Genomic DNA, 20573 nt, shown 5'->3' with positions numbered 1-20573 from the left:
CCTCGTGGTACGCCGCGCGGCGGGGGGTGGAGCGGGGAGTGAGCTGACCTCCGCCCACCACACTCCAGCGGGGGCGAGACTCCAACTCAAAAAAAAAAAAAAAAAAAAAAAAAAAGAAAAATATATATAGAAAGATAAAGCAAATGCAGTAAAATGTTAACATTTGAGGAATCTGAATGGAAATGTATATAAGGAATACTTGTACTATTTTTGCATCTTTTTGTAAGTCTGAAATTATGGCAAAATAAGAAAAATAAGACAATGTACAATAAAAATAAAATAAGCTCTAGTGCAGCTATCAAGGGAAAACTGGGTTCTGGGCTAAAGGTCAGATTAGAGCCTGAAGAAGGTAATTGCTGTCTGCTTCTCCTCAGGTCACGCCCTTGACTGCTTTGAAGTTTGCAGAACTGTCTGTGAAAGCAGGCTTTCCAAAGGGGGTCATCAACATCATTCCGGGCTCAGGCAAGCCACTAAATGACTCACTGTGCTATAACTAATGAACGGTACTGGGGGAGCTGAGTGACTGTTGTACCACTAGAGACTTGTCCTGAATTATAACTGTATTAAAACTAAATACAACTTACCAAACAGTTAAGGATGAATATACTTACCATGTGCTAAAATCTTAAAATGGAAATACAGTGGTGGGTGAGTGGCAGTGGGGAGGGGGGTTGTACAATCATGTAAAATTACCCTAAGATGTTCCATTTTGATTTTCAAGATAAAAATCAAGGCTTACCCATCATTATTTTGGGAGTCTGATAATTTCATAAAGGGTATTATTTTAGACTTTCATCAGTCTGCAATTAATACAGAAAATGTAAAACTAAGGTGTCGATGAAACCTTAGAATATATACTCATGAATTTAAAGCCATCTTCACTATAAGAATTTGAGTATGTTTTTGTTTTTTGAGATGGAGTCTCACTCTGTCGCCCACGCTGGAGGGCAATGGCGCCATCTTGGCTCACTGCAACCTCCACCTCCTGGGTTCAAGTGATTCTCCCTCAGCCTCCTGAGTAGCTGGGATTACAGGCGCGTGCCACTATGCCCGGCTAATTTTTGTATTTTTAGTAGTGACAGGGTTTCACCATGTTGGTCAGGCTGATCTCGAACTCCTGACCTCGTGATCCGCCTGCCTTAGCCTCCCAGAGTGCTGGGATTACAGGCGTGAGCCTCCGCGCCCGGCCTTGAGTATGTTTTAATTCATGTTTTATTCCCTAATTCTACAGGTGGCATAGCAGGACAACGTCTGTCTGAACATCCTGACATCCGCAAACTTGGTTTCACTGGTTCCACTCCTATTGGCAAACAGATCATGAAGAGGTATTGGTTTTAATATGTTGATTCACTGCAGATCCTGTTAAACTAGGTTTCAATTTTTGTTTAAACAGGGTACTTTTTGAGTGAGGAAAACTACATCTACTTTGGAAGGGAAATCTACTTATCACTGCTGAGTACTGAAATATTTGAAAGTAATAAAATACTTTCCAAAGCATTAAAGCCCAGAGTTAATAAAACCAAAGCTATGTTGAAATCCTACACCCTACTGGTAGTTTTAACAATTCAGCACAAAAGGCTTTCTATATTAAAGCTGTGGCCCAAATTGTTTTCAGAGTATGGGTAAAAAACCGAAAAGATACATACATGTGAAATTTATATATTTTATATGACAAACTTGGATTATTCATAAAATGGAGTCCCCCAAAGCAATATTTTTTTAAACTGTAAGCAATCTAAATGTCCAAAATAAACCAGTTGTTAAAATATGCCAATGTAATGGAACACTGTGCAGTCACGTTCATAGAGAATTTTAATAACATTGAAAACTGTTGTTAAAATAATAAATGGAAATAAAAATAAAGTATAACATTGTATATACTGGATGATCTCAACTATGTTAAGGCAAAAGCTATGGTAGGACAGATCACAAATAGGTAGTATATCAAAATGGTAAAAACAATGGTCACTGAGGCATGGAACGGAATTTTGTGATTTTCTTCTTCTGTTTGCATTTTGGGGGAGGTCTTTTCAAAGTGTTTTAAATAAAAATACTTTTGTAAGAAAGGAAAAATAAACAGCATACTTTTAAAAATTGATATTTTTTCTCCCAATGCTTCAGTAGTCTGGTTAGAGGTTTAATTCGTTGCCAGCCTTTTATGTAACCAAAATTTCTAAAGAATTTGAATTAACTTATGAGAATCTCTAATCATTTGACGACAATATTATTGAAAATTTTTTATTATGGAAAATTTCTAATATATAGAAAGCAGAAAAGCAAAATGAATTCTATGTACTCATCACTCAGCTTCAATGGTAATCACCATTCTACCTTCTATGTTTTATCTATGAATAAGTTTTCCCTTTTCCTTGCATTCTTTCTTTTTTTTTAAGAGATACGGTCTCACAGTGTCACCCAGGCTAGAGTGCAGTGGTGATCACAGCTCACTGCAGCCTTGAATTCCTGGGCTCAAGCAATCCTCCTGCCTCAGCCTCCCAAGCAGCTGGCACTACAGGCGCACACCACCATGGCTGCCTAATTTTCTTGTTTTTTATAGAGATGAGGTCTTGCCATGTTGTTCAGGCTGGTCTCACACTGCTGGCCTTAAAGGATCCCTTCTGCCTTGGTCTCCTGAAGTGCTGGGATTACAGTTGTGAGTCACTATGCCTGGCCTTGAATAAGTTTCTTAATATTACTGAGGCTCAATATGTTTTCCATGGCAGGTGGTTCAGCTTAAAAAGTGTGTCTGTGTCTGTGTGTGTGTGTGTGTGTGCGTGTGTGAGAGAGATGTTAACTAAATGCTCATTTCTCATTTATATTCCTCTAGCTGTGCTGTGAGCAACTTGAAGAAAGTTTCCCTTGAGCTTGGTGGCAAGTCTCCACTTATAATATTTAATGACTGTGAACTTGACAAGGCTGTGCGAATGGTAAGAGAGGGTCAGATTCAAGTAAATAAGTGCCTGGGCCAGGTGCAGTGGATCACGCCTATAATCCCACCACTTTGGGAGGCCGAGGTGGGTGAATCACTTAAGGTCAGGAGTTCGAGATGAGCCTGACCAACATGGTGAAACCCTGTCTCTAATAAAACGCAAAAACATTAGCCAGCCATGGTGGTGGGCACCTGTAGTCCCAGCTACCCAAGAGGCTGAGGCAGGAGAATCTCTTGAACCCAGGAGGTGGAGGTTGCAGTGAGCTGAGATCATACCACTGTACTCCAGCCTGGGCGACAGAGTGAGACTCCATTTCAAAAAAAAAAAAAAATAGCTGCTTGCTTCTAAAACACAATTCACCTCTTTCTTTATCGCAGGTCTTAAATGACATTTGCTTTTTGTCTAGTCATAAATTAAAACCATCGTTTTTATGCTTAGAATTGGGAATACTCAGAGCACTTAGTTTTTAAAAATAATGTCTTTATAATTCCCCTACTAAGGTGTTTTTAAAACAGGATATAAGTCATAGCAGGCATGTAGAAAAGTTCAAAAGATACTCTATTAGGGCTTCTAGCTTCTCCCTCCTTTCCCTACAATATCTCACCCCATCAACCTGAACAGTCCTACTTTTACCTGTTTTGCACATTGAGCTTCTGGTAAGCATTTTAGACACAACAAAGGGTTTAATATTTAACAAGTAATTAGCAACATCAGTTTCCTGGTTTTAACAATGTACTATGGTTTTATAAGATGTTATCATGGGGGAAGCTAGGTAAAGGGCACAAAGGAACTCTCACACTATTTTTGCAACACCATGTGAGTCTTAAACCATTTCAAAGGATAAAGGCTTATTTTAAATAAAATGTAAAGGTTAAAACAAATAAACATTGGCCTAGTTGTCATTCTTCACCTCTGGGATACAGGCATAAAATGAGTCAATGCTTGGCATGGGTTGTGCTAAGCTTTCTTGTAATTGTGGGGGAAACTTACAGTCTTCCCAGTTCTGTACAACTGTCCAGCCTGTGCACTAAGCAGACTCTGTTCCCCATTGCCCTTAACTGTAATTTTAATGCACACTCACAGCCAAACTTCATCATGTAAGCATCCCAAAGAGAATGGAGTGGCCTGGGAGTGAAGAAGAACCAAGTACCCCTGTGGTCAGGGCCTTTGAATGGACCATCTGGAGGTTTCAGTGACACATAATGGCTGGGGGTACTCAAACTGCCATCGGGGGTTGGGACTCCCCTGAATGTCTGGGTTAGGAATATATAACCTTAAAGAGTCTGTTTTAACCATTTAAGAACCCCAAACCCAAGATGGTCAACATGTTTTCGCAATGTTTCCAGATAAAATGTATGCACAGGAAAAGCATGTTATTTGAAAGCATTCATTACACTTTTTGTTTGTTTTTGAGATGGGATCTCACTGTCTTGCCCAAGCGGGTCTTAAACTCTTGGGCTAAAGTGATCCTCCTGCCTTGGCCTCCCAAATGGGTGGAATTACAGGTGGGAGTCATTGTACCCAGCCACATCCATTTGTTTTTTTTTTTTTTTTTTTTTTAATATATACAGCACAGGGAGGTTTCCTGCAGGTAAATTAGAAACTGGATTTCTAAAAAGGGAAAAATGCACAAAGTGCATCAGTTTTCCAAATCTGTCATTTTTGAGTGCCTTCATTTCAAAGATTTCTCAAACTTCTCCTTGAAAAGTAGGTATTTCTTTTCATGAGGGGGTTAGAGAGGCTTTCTAAATATTTATGATTTATGGCTGGGCATGGTGGCTTATGCCTATAATCTCAGTGCTTTGGGAGATCGAGGTAGAAGGATCACTTGAGCCTTGGAGTTCAGGACCAGCAACATGGCAAGACCCTGTCTCTACAAAAAAATAAAATTAGCCCAGCGTAGTGTTCACCTGTGGTCCTAGCTACTAGGGAGACTGAGATGGGAGGATCACTTAAGCCCAGGAAGTTGAGGCTGCAGTGAGCCATGATCACGCCACTGCACTCCAGCCTGTGCAACAGAGACAGACACTGTCTTAAATGAATAAATAAATACAAATAAAAAATTTTAAAAAATGGGATTATACAATCTAATGTAGAAATTTTTAAAAGCAAAACTTGGTATACAAGTTATTGCATTTAAATTTATAGAATAATCTAGATTTTCTAGGCCAAGGCAGGAGGATTGCTTAAGCCCAGGTGTTGAGACCAGCCTCAGCAACATAGTGAATCTATGTTCTGTCACAGATGGAATGTCACATGGAATCTAGCTCTGTCACCCAGGTTGGAGTGCAGTGGTGTGATCTCAGCTCACTGCAACCTCTGCCTCCCGGGTTCAAGCGATTCTCCTGCCTCAGCCCCTTGAGTAGCTGGGATTACAGGGACCTGCCACCACACCCAGCTAATTTTTGTATTTTTAGTGGAGATGGGGTTTCACTGTGTTGGCCAGGCTGGTCTTGAACTCCTGACCTCGTAGTCTGCCCACCTCAGCCTCTCAAAGTGCTGGGATTACAAGCGTGAGCCACCATGCCTGGCCTAGATTTTCTTTTAACACAAAATTTGTTTCTAATGGTACATCTTTATTGTTACACATACATTTTTTAAAAAAATGCTCATGGACCAAAAGGGGGAAAGGAGAAGCAAAATCTCTCAAATCATGCTAAATCAAAACAGAGTATCTCCAAGAATCTCTCATCACTAACAAGGCCAAGAGGATTGTCTATGACTTATCTATGTTGTCTGCTGTCTTCCAAAAACAACTAATTCCCTCTGTGTCCAACTTTATGGGAATCTTGACTTCTCAAATGATGTTAGCAGTATTTTCTCTTCTCCCACTGAAGGGCATGGGAGCAGTATTTTTCAACAAAGGAGAGAACTGTATTGCTGCTGGGCGGTTGTTTGTGGAAGAATCCATCCATGACGAATTTGTGACAAGAGTGGTGAGGCACCTTCACATTTACTCTGAGTCGTTTAGAGATTTTGCTTTTACTTGAAAAATCATACTTCTAGGATTGTTCATGAATTTTCAGGTGTGATGACAGTATTGTGGTTATGTTTTTAAAAAAATCAGCCCCTAGTTTTTTTTATAGCTACACACTGGCATATTTACAGATTAAATTATATGATGTCTGAAATTTGCTTCAAAATAACCCTGGAGGACAGGAAAAGAGTAGGGGAATAAATTGGCCAGAAGTTGGTAGTTGTTGAAGCTGGGTGATGAGTACATGGGGTTTCACTGTATTATGTGTCTACTTTCACATGTGCTTATGACTTTTTTTTAGTAAAAAAGAGGTTTATATAAAAACCTGATAAAGTATATTGAAGAGCTATGATACCTTACTCTACATTTGTAATATATTAGATCCTTGACACGTGTGAGAGTTACACTCCTAGATTTTTATAAATCTCTAAATAAACTATGAGAGATAAACCACGAATCCCCAATTGCAGTTGACATGATAGCATATAATTCCTTCCACTAAAATAACTAGCTAAATAAATAAACAGCCCCAGTACATTGATCATAACTCCATAAACATGGGACTAAAAGTCATCTATAGGAGTGTTAAGATGAATTATGTGGCTAAAATAAACTCTAACTTATACTATAATATGTTATTATGAAGGTAGTATTAATCACGAATTTGCTTATATTTGCAAAACCAGCACCCAGTGATTTTTTTCCCCAGACCAATTCCCTATACCCCCACCCACCAAAAAAACAAAGATATTCTTTATTCTTTCTTCATGAGAAGGAGTAACAAGGAAGTCATATAGACAGGCAGATGGAGGGCAGTCAGGTAGGCAGTGGCTGCCTCCTGAACATCACAGTGTAGTTTAATTTTGTGTCTCACTAAAGTAAAGTCTGCAGTGCTACATGTCATGGGCTTTCACAATCAGCTACAACTTGTTGAAATCTCAAACACTGAGACCAGAAATATCAAGGACTTGCTGTATTAGTACATCAACAAGCATGTTTTACAAACAGGCTGTTCGTATTCATTCTTCAGCAGCGTTTCTCGGTGTTTGGTACTTGGTAACAAACACTGCATGCTGGGAATATAAAGGTGAACAAGGCAGACATGGTCCCTGGCCACTCAGAACTTCTCATCCAGCACAGAACCCTGGGGAATGCACTAAGAGATTATGGCCAGGCCTAAATTCAAAGTCATGGACCTGCTAGGTAATGATAACTCCCATTCTTCTTACCAGAATTGGACTTAACATTAGAAGATGCAGAAGTAGGTTAAGATAACTGAGGAGTGCAAGAGGTAATTACAAAGACATGTCAGTGATGAACATTGTGCAGCAAAGATTGTTTTTCATCAGAGCATTCCAGTGAGTCATATGGCATGGCTATACCATGAGAATTTTACAAGGGCAGTCTACCACATTTGAGGAGGAAAAAAAAAAAAAGATAACAATGTGACCATTTTAGAAATTCCTTTGCCATGAAGAGTGTAAGTATGTGATATTAATAAATATTTCGGAACATCAGTTTGCTATTCTTAATGGATTAACATTTAGGATAATTTTCATATAGTATATGTAGCTTATATTGTGCTAGTAGGTAGTGGCTAAGGACTTGGGATTTCAAGTGGAAAAAAGTCTACAGTATTTAGTGGTGTGGTCACTTATTTATCCCCTCTAGGCCTCAGTTTCTTCTTCTGAGAGGCTGAGGGGGGAGGATCACTTGAGCTTAGAAGTTCGAGGTTGCAGTGAGCCGTGCCATGCCACTGTGATCCAGTATGGACGACAGGTTGAGTAAGACCCTGTTTCCATAAAGGGAAAAAAACAAAACAAAACAACCACTACCTCTAGTGCTACTGTAAAGACTAAATGACAATACATCTATAAACACCTTAGCACAACACCTACCACATGGTAGAAACTCCATTATTATTGTTATTAACAGTGAATTGTGTTTTTATGGACTGGTAACATACAGGTAGAAGAAATTAAAAAGATGAAAATTGGTGATCCACTTGACAGATCCACTGATCACGGGCCCCAAAATCATAAGGCCCATCTGGAAAAGCTGCTGCAGTACTGTGAAACTGGAGTGAAAGAGGGGGCCACTTTGGTGTATGGAGGAAGACAAGTCCAAAGGCCAGGTAAGATCACCTCTGTGGGGGTTTACTGGGTGCCCGCCTTCTTCAGTTGGAATGGACAGCGACAGTTTAAGACCAGCCTGGCAACATGGTGAAACTCCATCTCTACCAAAATTTAGCCCAGTGTGGTGGCACGCACCTGTAATCCCAGCTACTGGAGAGGCTGAGGCACAAGAATCACTTTAACCAAGGAGGCAGGTTAAAGTGAGCTGAGGAGGCTGCAGTGAGCTGAGATCAAGCCACTGCACTCCAACCTGGGCAACAGAGTGAGACTCTCTCAAACAAAACAAAACAAAACAAAACAAAAAAATAAAACAAAAGGAGAGACAACTGGATAATACGTGTCTCCTGATGGAATGAAATGTGTAACACACAGTATCACCTATGAAGTGTTCCTGCCAAAAAAGCTTAAGCTGAATCTAATTACACATTTAGGCCAATCTTTCTATTCATAAGAACTGCAGTAGGGAGGGAGGAAGGAACAGGAAGTTATTTTTTAGTGGGTATAGAGTTTCAGTTTTATAAGCTGAAAATAGTTATGAAAATAGATGGTGGGGAAGGTTGCATATTATGAATTTCATAACACTGAGCCATACACTTAAAGATGGTCACAATGGTAAATTTTATGTTATGTGTATTTTACCACAATAAAAATCACTGGGGAAAAAAAAGCAATACAAGAGATAGAGAAACAAATATCACCCAAAGGAAGCAATGATAAATCCAGAAAGAAAGATAATGTATAGAACCACTGACCGTCTCTTTAACATGATGATGGAATAAAAAATAAAGGCAGGACAAAATGGGGAAATGTTTTAGAGTAAAAGATCCTTAAGAAATCTAAACACCAAATACAATGTATAGAAGAATTTGAATCCTAAATCAAACAAACCAACTGCAAAAAAGCTCATTTCTAGACATTAAGGAAATTAAAATATAAATTCTGAATAAAGAATACTTACTACTTTTGTTAAGCATGACACTGTTATGCTTAACAAAACATGTAAGGTTATATAAGAAAATATCCTTACTTTTTACAGATTTGTACTGAAATACTGAGGTGTTAAAATGATGATATCTGGAATTTGCTTTAAAATATTTCAATAAGGAAAAGATAAATAGAGCAAAATATGGATATTTTACCCTTCATTATACTGTTTTCTCTACTTTTACATAGGTTTGACATTTTCATAATAAAGACATTAAAAAATAAGAACCTGGGCATGCCAACACCAAATAGAGAAATGCAACTCTTCTTGGTTTTACTGAGCCAGAGGGAAAGAAAAAATTATAATGTAATTAAGTGAGAGGACTATTAATTGAAAATGACTTAACCTATAGTTGACATTTTTTTCTTTGTTTTTTCCAAAAAGGCTTTTTCATGGAGCCAACCGTGTTCACAGATGTGGAAGACCACATGTACCTTGCCAAAGAGGAATCCTTTGGGCCTATTATGGTCATTTCTAAATTCCAAAATGGGTAGGTTCTTCAGACACAATTTAACTTAGGTTTTGACTAGATAAGTCATTTTTCCCCTTTGCCATTGTGCTATATACACAGCATAAAATTAATGAACATGTAATTTTCTACCATAAGAATAATTAACTTAAATAATTAGAAGTTATGCTTTCGCTAACATCATAGATCATAGTATATTTTTGCTTTCCAGCTTCAATTAATGGCCAACATAATGGGCTTTTAGCTGATTAAATTTTGGTTTCTCTGCACTCGACATTTGAGGTGTCTGTGGAACAAAGTAAATAACTGAGAAATAACAAAACTGGTTTTCACATTTACGTTCCTATGGTCGGTGGCATCTGTGAAATCTTATTTCCCCAGAGAAAGAGTGCTGTTATTATAGGGGATATTGCCCCCCAAAGCTTGATACTCAACTTTTCATGGAAATATTCACAACCATCATATAACCAACAGTAAATGGCATGCTGGTTTGTGATACTACATGAAACTTTGCAAAGAGTTCAGCTTATCGAAGAGGACCAAGTGGTAACTGAGCTCATAAAACAATACTTAATAGAGTGGGGTCTCATGGTATACCGCACAAAATTCTTCAGAATGGCTTTAGATTTATTTCAGCCAATGAGAACTTGAAAAAAAATAAAGAATGACTTTCTCAGTCTTTGATAGATACAGTATAAAAGACTTCAGGGGACTATAAGGTGTAGTGAGTACCCTTGGATATATCCATCCAAGGATGCATACTATCCCATTTCTCATTATACGTTCTCCCATGGTGTTGGTGCTAAACGTGCAGACAATAGAAGTCAGGTTTGAGGGAATCTCCTGTAACATGGCTAAGTCACAACCCCTGTCCTTAAGGAGTTTATTATCTAACAGGGGAGACAGACAGAGATGACAGTTAGTCCACAGAGGGTCAGAGGCAGGATGGTGCAGTGGGTCAGAGGACAACTCTGCCTCCTCTCCCCTCGCTACCTCTCTGAGCTTGGGCCAGTTACTTAACCACTCTGCACTTCACTCCTATAATCCCAACACTTTGCAAGGCCAAGGTCAGGGGATAGTTTGAGGCCAGGAGTTTGAGATCAGCCTGGGCAACACAGGGAGACCCTGTCTCTACAAAAATTCTTTTAAAAAATCAGCTGGGCATGGTGGCATGTGCCTGTAGTCCCAGCTACTTGGGAGGCTGAGGTGGGAGGATCACTTGGGCCCAAGGAGATGGAGGCTGCAGTGAGCTATGATTGCGCCACTGCACTGCAACAGAGCAATACCTGGTCTCTAAAAAAAAAAAAAAAAAAAAAAAAAAAAAAAATTAAGCAGATGGCAGTAATGTTTTCCTGTTTCTAGCATAGATGGGAACATTTTCAGAACATGAAGCTTTTGTTTTACATTTAATGAATTTTTATGTCTTCCTAAAAACATAGGGACATTGATGGAGTGTTGCAGCAAGCAAATAATACAGAGTATGGTTTGGTAACAATGTCTACCTCCTTAGGTCATTCTGAGTATTACTAAGTCAAGTATTTGCTGTTGCTGCTGCTATCAATATATGCTTGTCATTGCTGTAGACGTAAACAATGTACTATGGAGCTATAGTGATATCCTGATGGTCCTCAATGAGAAATGGCATAAAACCATCTTTCTCCCTCCAGTCCATTCTATAAATATTTGGGTCCCTATGCATCAGGAAGTGTGAGAGTTTTAGCAGAGTCCAAGTTCACTCCAGGTTAGGTTCTAGATTTCTAGTGCAAGTTTAAAATTTTGAATAGTCAAGATGCCTTTGAAAATCCCTTCATAAGGCACTACACTGAGACCTGTGCTGTCTCAATAAATTCAGCACAATTTTTTCCTCCAGTTTTGGAACAGATCCTGTGTCGTTGCTGGAGCACCAGATGAAATACCTGGCTTGGCCAGGCGCAATGGCTCATGCCTGTAATCCCAGCACTTTGGAAGGCCGAGGCGGGTGGATCACTTGAGGTCAGGAGTTCGAGACCAGCCTGGCCAACATGGTGGAACCCCATCTCTACTAAAAATACAAAAATTAGCTGGGTGTGGTGGCATGCACCTGTAATCTCAGCTACTTGGGAGGCTGAGGCAGGAGAATTGCTTGAACCTGCGAGGCAAAGGTTGCAGTGAGCTCAGATCGCGCCACTGCCCTCCAGCCTGGGCGACAGAGTGAGACTCCATCTCAAAAAGAAAAACAACAACAACAACCTGGCTTGTATTTGCTGGCCATGTGGTAGAAAATGTGTGTGTTTTTAAGCATTAGGATCATGCTAGAAGAAGGGGACATACGCTATGACGGCACATTAGAACTTGACTCAACTGAGAAAAGAGTAGGTTCATGTTTTCACCTACTTGGATGTGTATACAAAGTAAGTCAAAAGGCGGGGAAATCACGGGACCTATTTTGTTGAATAAGCACATGTAATCCCATTCACTCTCATTCGACGATGCAACACCATAGCATAAAGAGGTATATGAGACATGAAGTTATCCCTGCCCTTAGGGAGCTTTTATCTTCCAATTTATGGATGGCGAACCATTACCTACAGGAAGAGTTAAGTCAGCACTATATAGTTAGTTCTACCAAAATATTAAGTTTGGAAATATATGTACTACCTGATGGTAGCTGGCTTTTATTTAACATTTATTGTGTTCCAGGCATGATTTGTTCATTTCATCCTCATGACAACTAGACAAGTCCTTTTATTATTATTTCCATTTTTCACAATAATAAATGAAGGCATGGGGAGATGAAGTCATTTACCCAAGGTCACCAGGCAGTCTGGCTGCAGGGCCCTCTCACAGAACCACCCTCCTCTCCCACCTCGACAGTGGCATTGGTGGGATCTGAAACGGCTTCAGGCACTGAAGGAGGCTTGAACCTTGTGTGCAAAGTTGGAAGAGATGGAAGGAAATAGGGAGGACACTCTGAAAATCCATCTAGAAGTGGGATTCATGGGAGAGGGGAGGGAGTGGGAGATCATGAATGAGAACCATTGAAGAAGATTGAATATATGACTTTGGGTCAGATTTTAAAAGGTGTTGCATGATATATATGAAAAATGTAATACTAGACTTGTAGTATTTTGGGGGACTTTCTTTTGGTGTGAGCCTGATATTTTTCATTTATAAAAATTTAATCAGGCTGGGCACAGTAGCTTACGCCTATAATCCCAACACTTTGCAAGGGCAAGGTTGGGAGACAGTTTGAGGCCAGGAGTTTGAGATCAGCCTGGGCAACACAGGGAGATGCTGTCTCTAAAAAACAAAAAAAATTTTTTTTTTAAATTAGCTGGGCATGGTGGCACATGCCTGTAGTCCCCGCTACTTGGGAGGCTGAGGTGGGAGGATCATTTGAGCCCAAGGAGATGGAGGCTGCAGTGAGCGATGATTGTGCCACTGCACTGCAGCCTAGGTGACAGAACAATATCTGGTCTCTAAAAAACAACAACAGTGACAACAACAACAACAAATCATTTAAGCAGATGGCAGTAATGTTTTCCTGTTTCTAGCATAGATGGGAAAATTTTCAGAACGTAAAATGAATCTTTTACTTTACATTTAACGAAGTTTTATGTCTTCCTAAAAACACAGGGACATCGATGGAGTGTTGCAGCGAGCAAATAATACAGAGTATGGTTTGGCCTCAGGGGTTTTTACAAGAGACATAAACAAAGCTATGTATGTGAGTGAAAAACTAGAAGCAGGAACTGTTTTTATTAACACATACAACAAGACAGATGTGGCAGCCCCATTCGGCGGAGTTAAACAATCTGGCTTTGGAAAAGACTTAGGTATGGCTTTACTTTTCTGCTTCACATTCCCTTTGTTGTCACATCACAGAAAAATCTGCTCTATGTTTCATGACTCGTGTATGATTTTGAGAGGCATTTCCTACATGGCAGTTAGATCTGGGTTTAGAAGGGCACTCGTTTTTTAAAATACTAAACATTTCTATTGAATATACCATACACACAGAAAAGCGCACGCATAGTGTGGAAAGATACTCCTTTTCAAAAGAGTAATGTTTGAAAGGAAAAAGAAATTGCAACAATATACTTTAGCTGAAATATATTTGGTGTTTAATCTGACATTTGGCATGAACTCGGGTTAGCTGTCACGAGACTAAATGGAACCAAGAGAGGCAAATGGGTGGGGAGCAATAACCAGCGAGCTCCAAGAATAAATCCTGTCTTGGAGCTTCTTGGCAGGCTTTCAGAGTCAACACTGAAAAAACCCTGCAATTGGCAGGGTTCGGGGGAGTCTGAGCAATAAGACTTAAGAGTTTGTAAAAAGCCCAAAATGTAATTCACTGTGAGCAGTGACACTCACACCTTTCAAGCAATAGCTTACTTTCAGTGCCAAACCCATGCTAGGCCCCATTCCACTTAGCCTGTATAAGCAAAAGCAATTCTCACACGAACTCAGAGGAATAGGTACTACTATTATCTTTTTGTACAGAACAGGAAAATGGGGCTCAGAGAGGCTGGGTGAGTTGCCTCAAGTCACAGAGCCAGGCACTGGCAAGAGAGAATTCAAAGCCGGGCAGTCTGGCTGTAGAGCGCATCTCTTATACCCTCAGTCTGCTGTGTTGTTTCAAAAACTGAAATGTTTGTGATTTACTGAAATGACAGTCTGCAAATATAAGTTTAGTTCATTTGGAGTTTTTTTTTGTTACATTTTCTCTTTACTAATTATTTTGGCAATGTATTTGCAACAGTAAAAGTAGTTCTCATTTTAAATTCCACTGGGTGAAGGTAAGGGCTTGTTTCCCCCGCTTTTCCATGTCTTTCATCTGGTTTTCATGCCTGAATTCAAATCACGGTGGCAGACTTTCTTAGGGAACTTATCATTAGAAAGTGAGGCATCCCTGTTTCACCCGTCTTTTGAGACAGTGTATTCGACTAGCTTCAGGTCTGTTTTACTATAAAATACTACAGTTTTTCTAATAGTTTCTTCCTCCCCGACTTTAAAACCCCTTAGCCCAGTGGTTGTCAACCTTAGCTGCACAGTGGATTCAAATCACCTGGGAGCTTCAAAAAATACAGAGATACTGATCTAATTGGTCTAGGGTGAGACCTGGGGTCAGGAGTCTTAAAAGCTCCCTGAGTGATTCTAATGTGGGGACAAAGTTGACAGCCCTTATTTTAGCTCAACTTCCAGAATCATGTACTCATTAGTTTCCCCATGGTATTCACTGCCCTTTAACCATTGTAGAGATTGATGACAGTATAGCTCAAAATAGAAAGAGTCAAAGAAAGGGAGACCTATTTATTTTTTGCCTAGACAGGTTCCCCTGTGTTTCTAACAAACAATATAAACTGAATTTTCCTTATCTTTAAAATAAGATTAAACCAAATGATCTCAAACTTTCCTGTGCTCAGTTCTGCTTTAATAAATATAATCTAGAGGACAGTATCCTGGTTACTTCTGTTTAGCTTAAATGGACAAAAAGGCAGAGTCTGTCATCAAGTAGGGAAATAAAAGAGAAGGGTTTTGGTTTGAAGCTGACCATACAACACTCTCCGCTCCTTAGAAAGCCTGGTAGCTGGTCTGGGCTGTTACTATTCAAAGTGTGGTCCATGGACCACTAGCGTCAGCATCATCAGGGAATGGTTAGAAACACATAACCTCTGGGCCCACACCAGATTTAATCAGATCAGGATCTGCAGCTTAACAAAGTGTTCAGATGGTTAGTATGAACTTCAAAGTGTGAGAAGCACTGGCTTAGGCCACATTCCATTTACTTAGTGACCTGTACACCTGCGTACACCTATGTCTGAAGGTCCGAAGACATCACATGTCTGCCTTTGAGTGTGGTTTGTCAACTGCTTTTCTCTGCCCTAGGTGAGGAAGCTCTAAATGAGTATCTCAAAACCAAGACGGTGACGCTGGAATATTAGAGCAACACCATCATCAGGAAAGCCTTGACAGACAGCCCTTTTCAACTCGGGACACACTTAAGAAGATTGGGTGTGCTGAGGCAGGAGGTGTCAGCCACAAACCAAAAAATACACAGATGAACCATGAAGAGGGTCAGGCCCTGCTAAAACATTTACACACGTGCTTATTTCTAATACACCGTCCAGTGATTTGCAGTTGTTGGGTTTTCACTGTTGTATATCATACGCATTTCTAAAATACCAAGCTGCTTTTCCCCTACCTAGACGAATCTATTCATGGTTTCCATCTTGAAGATGTCAGTACCATGCAGTATAATACACAAAGTGCATTTACTGGAAACTTTGTATAATATGTACAGGTTTTTAACCTCTGAACTATACATAGGGGGTTATTAAAAAGATTTTCTATAAATTTGCTTCTAAGGAACAGTGTAACTTGTAAGGAATGTGAAGGTAGTTCTTTTTTAGTATTTGGAAATAAGATACATCTTTGTGCCTTTGATGTTCCATCTTATTTTAACCCACTGTGATGGGTGATTAACCTAGAAACATTATCTTGAGTGCCTACTACGTACAAGGTACTATATTATGTTCTGAGGAGTATACAGAATTTAATGACATGATAGCTGGCCCCCACATAAATTTTAGTAAATAGCTTTTGAAGTGAATTTTACGTATGGTATAGTAGGAAGTAAACAGCCTTTGAAGGCAGATCCTGGTTTGTATCATACCATCTTACTATCTGTGTGACTTTGGGAAACTGTTGCAACTCCTCTGAGCCTCCATTTCCCTATGGGTAAAACAGAGATAGTAAATGCCTTCCTCAGGACCCTTAATAGGAGAATTCCTTGCAGTAATGTAAGTAAAGCACCTCACATTACTGCTTTGCTCATGGTAAGTACTCAAATTTAACTCTGATTTCCTCCGTCATTATTCTTAAAAGATATTGAGATAGTTTAATTAACTAGATGAATTCATTTCCCACAACTCTTTTCAATCATCAATTCCTATTTTTCTCATCCATTGTTCTGACACAATGCCTGATACAGCAGCACTGAAAAATGCCACATAATGAAAAATGGCAATAGTACAAGGAAAAGGGGTGCTTTTCTTTGGGCAACTTGCTTGTCCTTCATGGGACATCTTACTTTCCATTTTTCCACCTATTGGTTCTGCTGCTCACTGGCTGTGTGATCTTGGGCAAGACAGTAATCTAATATCTCAGAGCCTAGGTTGAGTATCTATACAATGAGAATCAAATCTCTATCTCAGTAGGCGTTGCAAGGAATCAGTGAGATAATATACATAATGCACTTAACAATGCGTTTGGATCATAGCGTTGAAGAAATGGAAACTATTAACAGCCCATTTCCCATTGGCAGACAGAAGTAGTCAGGTGAGTAAGTTTTCACCATCTATGTGTGACTAGAAGGTGGCAAATTTCTGAATCACAGGAGTCTCCAGAAGATAGCCGGAAAGTTAAATTCTATTAATCCTCCTTTAAAAATAAAATTTCAGTCAACATTCCTTTTTCTTTGGCTTTGAAGAAGCCCTTAGGGAATATTTGTCATTTTGGAGACTTGGCAGAATAACATGAGGAGATTAGAGAATCAATAAAAACTAAACAACAAAATCAGAGGCAGAGAACATTTTCAAAAGGAAGAATAGCAGGTTTGATTCCAGCATGATAAATAGAGCGAATTTGGCCTGGAAGCACTTTTGATTATACTATAGCTCATTTACCATCCCAGAGTTTGGCACAGCTGAAATTTTAAGTTGGAATGAATATTCACTGGGGCCAAAATGACAGTTCATATTTGAATAAAAGTGACAAAAGCCTTTTTATAAGTAATCACTTTTAAGTGAAATGTTTTAACTGATTTCATGTGATTTAGAATATGATTTAATCAAATTATTTTAATGATGGATGGAATGGCAAACAAAAACATGCCTGTTCTTCTGGACTGATTTTACTTTACCCTCTAATGTTCATCTCAGTAGCGGTGTTTTAAATATTCTCTGGGCTGCAAAAGTCTTTTGGGAATCTGATAAAAGCTACGACACACACTCCCCGTGTCCCGCTTCTACCCCCAAATTCATGTGCACGCACAGAATTCTGCAAATATCTTCAAGGGGTTCACAGACCTCCCAAAGGCCATGCTTGGGCCCCAGATTAAGAATTCCTTTCTCCATAGCAAGTTTTAAACATTTCTTATCAGCTTACATTTTTAGATCTGCCTGATCAGAATCAAAGGCTCTGTGTAATACATAAAGTTACCAAGAATTGGAACATCACGATCCCCAGCCTGCTGGGTGATTTACTTAACACACAGAGTAATAAAATCATCACTGTTGCTTCAGATCACAGATTATTTTGCTAATAATGCTAAGGATGAAGCTGTGATCTTATTATCACCTGAATCGTGAGGTGTGGATGCTTTAAGCAGTTCCATTTTCCTTCTAATTCCCCATCCCCATGCCTTTGCTAAAGCTGTCCCCTTTTGCTCTAACACCCTTCCTGGATATTCCTACCCCTAGCTGGGCTAATTGTCTCTCCTTAATGCTCCCACTTTCCTCAAACATAGCACTTATCACTTGTACTAAAATTACTTGCCTTCCTAATTAGATATGAGCAACCCTCCCCCACTCCAGGATGGGCCTTCTGTAAATAATAATACAACAGCTACCATTTATTGAGGGCCTCCTGTGTGCAAGACCTTAGGCTAAGCATGTTTTAAAGCTGACAATGTCTGAAAAAAATGAAGAAATCGAGGTGCTTTTCTTACTACCTCTACCCCAAAGCCATCATTACCTCTTTTTTTTTTTTTTTTTTGAGACGGAGTTTTGCTCTTGTTGCCCAGGCTGCAGTGCAGTGGTGCAATCTTGGCTCACTGCAACCTCTGCCTCTTGGGTTCAAGCGATTCTCATGCCTTAGCCTTCCAAATAGATGGGATTACAGGCATGTGCCACTACGCCTGGCTAAGTAGAGACGGGGTTTCGCCATGTTGGCTAGGCTGGTCTCGAACTCCTGACCTCAAGTGATCTATCTGCCTTAGCCTCTCAAAGTGCTGAGATTACAGGCATGAACCACTGTGCCCAGCCCATTACCTCTTTCCTACAATTCTGCTCAAGTCTCCCAACTGGTCTTCTGGAGTCCTCTCTTGTGTGGTCCTGTTCAAAGCTTAAGTCAGACAGTGTCACTCCTCTGTTTAAAACCTTTCAATGGCCCCCATTTCACGTAGACCAAAGTCCAGCGTATTTACCTGGCCTACCGATCTTGCTCCTGGCTACCTCTGACCTCATCTCCTGTCAATTTCCCTCTCATTCTGTTCCACCATCCTGACTGCCTTGACTTCCTCAACAGAACAAGCCTGCTACTGCCTCGGGGCCTCCGTCCTTACTGTTCTTCTTCCCAGGGGTGTGCTGGTAAAATATTTAACAAGTAGTTCTCAGGGGCGGGGGAGACAACCCTAAATTGTAGCATTTGCAGGTATCTGTGTGTAAATACTCTCATCAAGGCTACTTTTGAGCTACTAATTTGCCTTCACTGAACACAGAGTTTGGGAAGAGATGCATGCCATCAGAACAAATGCAAGCCAGCACCAGCATACCACTGCCTCATCCTGCAACTCTTGCCCATACACAACCTCATGGCTGGCTGGCTCACTTCCTGCAGGTCTCTCCTCAAATATCATCTGATTAGAGACACATTCCCTGACTACGCTGTCTAAAATAGGCCATATGCTCCCACATTCATACCCCATCGGCTGTCATTCTTTATTCTCTTTATAAGTGCATTATTTTCATAGCACTTATCACTACCTATTGTATATTAATCAATGATCTTTTCCCATTAGAATGTGAGTTTCATGAACAGGTACTTGTTTTGTTTAATACTGTATCTCCAGTCCTAATATGTAACAGGAGCTCAATAAATGTTTGCTTTCCAATGGAGAGGTTAAGTAACCTGCTGAAATCACACAGCTATTAAGTGGCAGAACAGGTTTTCAAGCAATGAATCTGGTGGTTTTAACTAAGTTGAGATAGTTTTTATTCCTAATGCCTAAATCAGGGCCTGGGTAGTGAGCTGTGGGCACATATTAAGAATTAAACTTAAAAAAAAAAAAATAAGCAAAATGGACATTATCTGTAAAATCTTTTGTGGAAGTGGCTAGAGCTAGGGTAAGGAACCAAATTTGGTTCCCCATACCTGCCCTCCAAGAAAATAAAGCTGTCAAGGAAAATCTGCGCTAAGAGTAGGGCATGAGGGATGATGGATAAGACATGAGACATGAGAGATAAGGGGGATTAAATTATTATATTATACAAATGATGCCTGATTTTTAAAATGATTAAATACCCAATTATGTAAAACAAATTTTATAAAATAGGAAAGTAAGACTGACTCCACCATAATTTGTTGAGTCAACCCAAAAATCTATGGTTATTTCCAAACAGAAATAGCCTACAGATGATATCTGAGATTGTTTCAAACTTTTTCTACGAATATGTGTACTTTTTTTTTTTTACAAAATTAACATAATATTGTTACCTGCTTTTTCAATTAACAGTATATCATCAGCATCTTTCTATGTCAATAAACACAATTCTGCATATTTCAATGGCTTTAATTCAACATGTTCTCTATTGTCAAACATTTAGGTTTGCTTTTTGCTATTTTATTTTTATTTTTTTTAATTTTTAATTTTTTATTTTTTTATTTTTTTTTTTTTGAGACGGAGTCTCGCTCTGTCACCCAGGCTGGAGTGCAGTGGCCGGATCTCAGCTCACTGCAAGCTCCTCCTCTCGGGTTCACGCCATTCTCCTGCCTCAGCCTCCCGAGTAGCTGGGACTACAGGCACCCGCCACTTCGCCCGGCTAGTTTTTTTGTATTTTTTAGTAGAGACGGGGTTGCACCGTGTTAGCCAGGATGGTCTCGATCTCCCGACCTCGTGATCCGCCCGTTTCGGCCTCCCAAAGTGCTGGGATTACAGGCTTGAGCCACCGCGCCCGGCCGCTTTTTGCTATTTTAAATGTCACAAAAAATCTTATATAAAATTTATGACCAGTCATACTTATGTAATTAGAACAAATACCTGGAAGTGGAATTCCTGAATCAATAATCCCACTGACAATTTTCCCAAATCTTTGCC

At 39.7% G+C, this 20573-nt stretch overlaps 1 protein-coding gene across 1 annotated transcript in view; it reads left to right on the top strand.

Moving 5' to 3' along the window:
- Positions 1-20042, top strand: part of ALDH1L2 (aldehyde dehydrogenase 1 family member L2) — a 66502-nt gene extending 46460 nt beyond the window's left edge. Inside the window, exons 16-23 of the mRNA XM_025403333.1 lie at positions 375-462; positions 1232-1325; positions 2828-2927; positions 5768-5866; positions 7876-8041; positions 9412-9517; positions 13112-13311; positions 15365-20042. Of these exons, the coding sequence (XP_025259118.1) occupies positions 375-462; positions 1232-1325; positions 2828-2927; positions 5768-5866; positions 7876-8041; positions 9412-9517; positions 13112-13311; positions 15365-15420 (909 nt within the window). The 3' untranslated portion in view covers positions 15421-20042. The remainder of the gene's footprint in view (positions 1-374; positions 463-1231; positions 1326-2827; positions 2928-5767; positions 5867-7875; positions 8042-9411; positions 9518-13111; positions 13312-15364) is intronic.
- The last annotated feature ends 531 nt before the right edge of the window (positions 20043-20573 follow it).

The sequence above is a fragment of the Theropithecus gelada genome, chromosome 11 (genome assembly GCF_003255815.1).
Source record: "Theropithecus gelada isolate Dixy chromosome 11, Tgel_1.0, whole genome shotgun sequence".
NCBI lineage: Eukaryota > Metazoa > Chordata > Mammalia > Primates > Cercopithecidae > Theropithecus > Theropithecus gelada.
The sequence above is the reverse complement of the archived record's forward strand: the minus strand, read 5'-3'. Positions and strand labels throughout refer to the sequence as shown.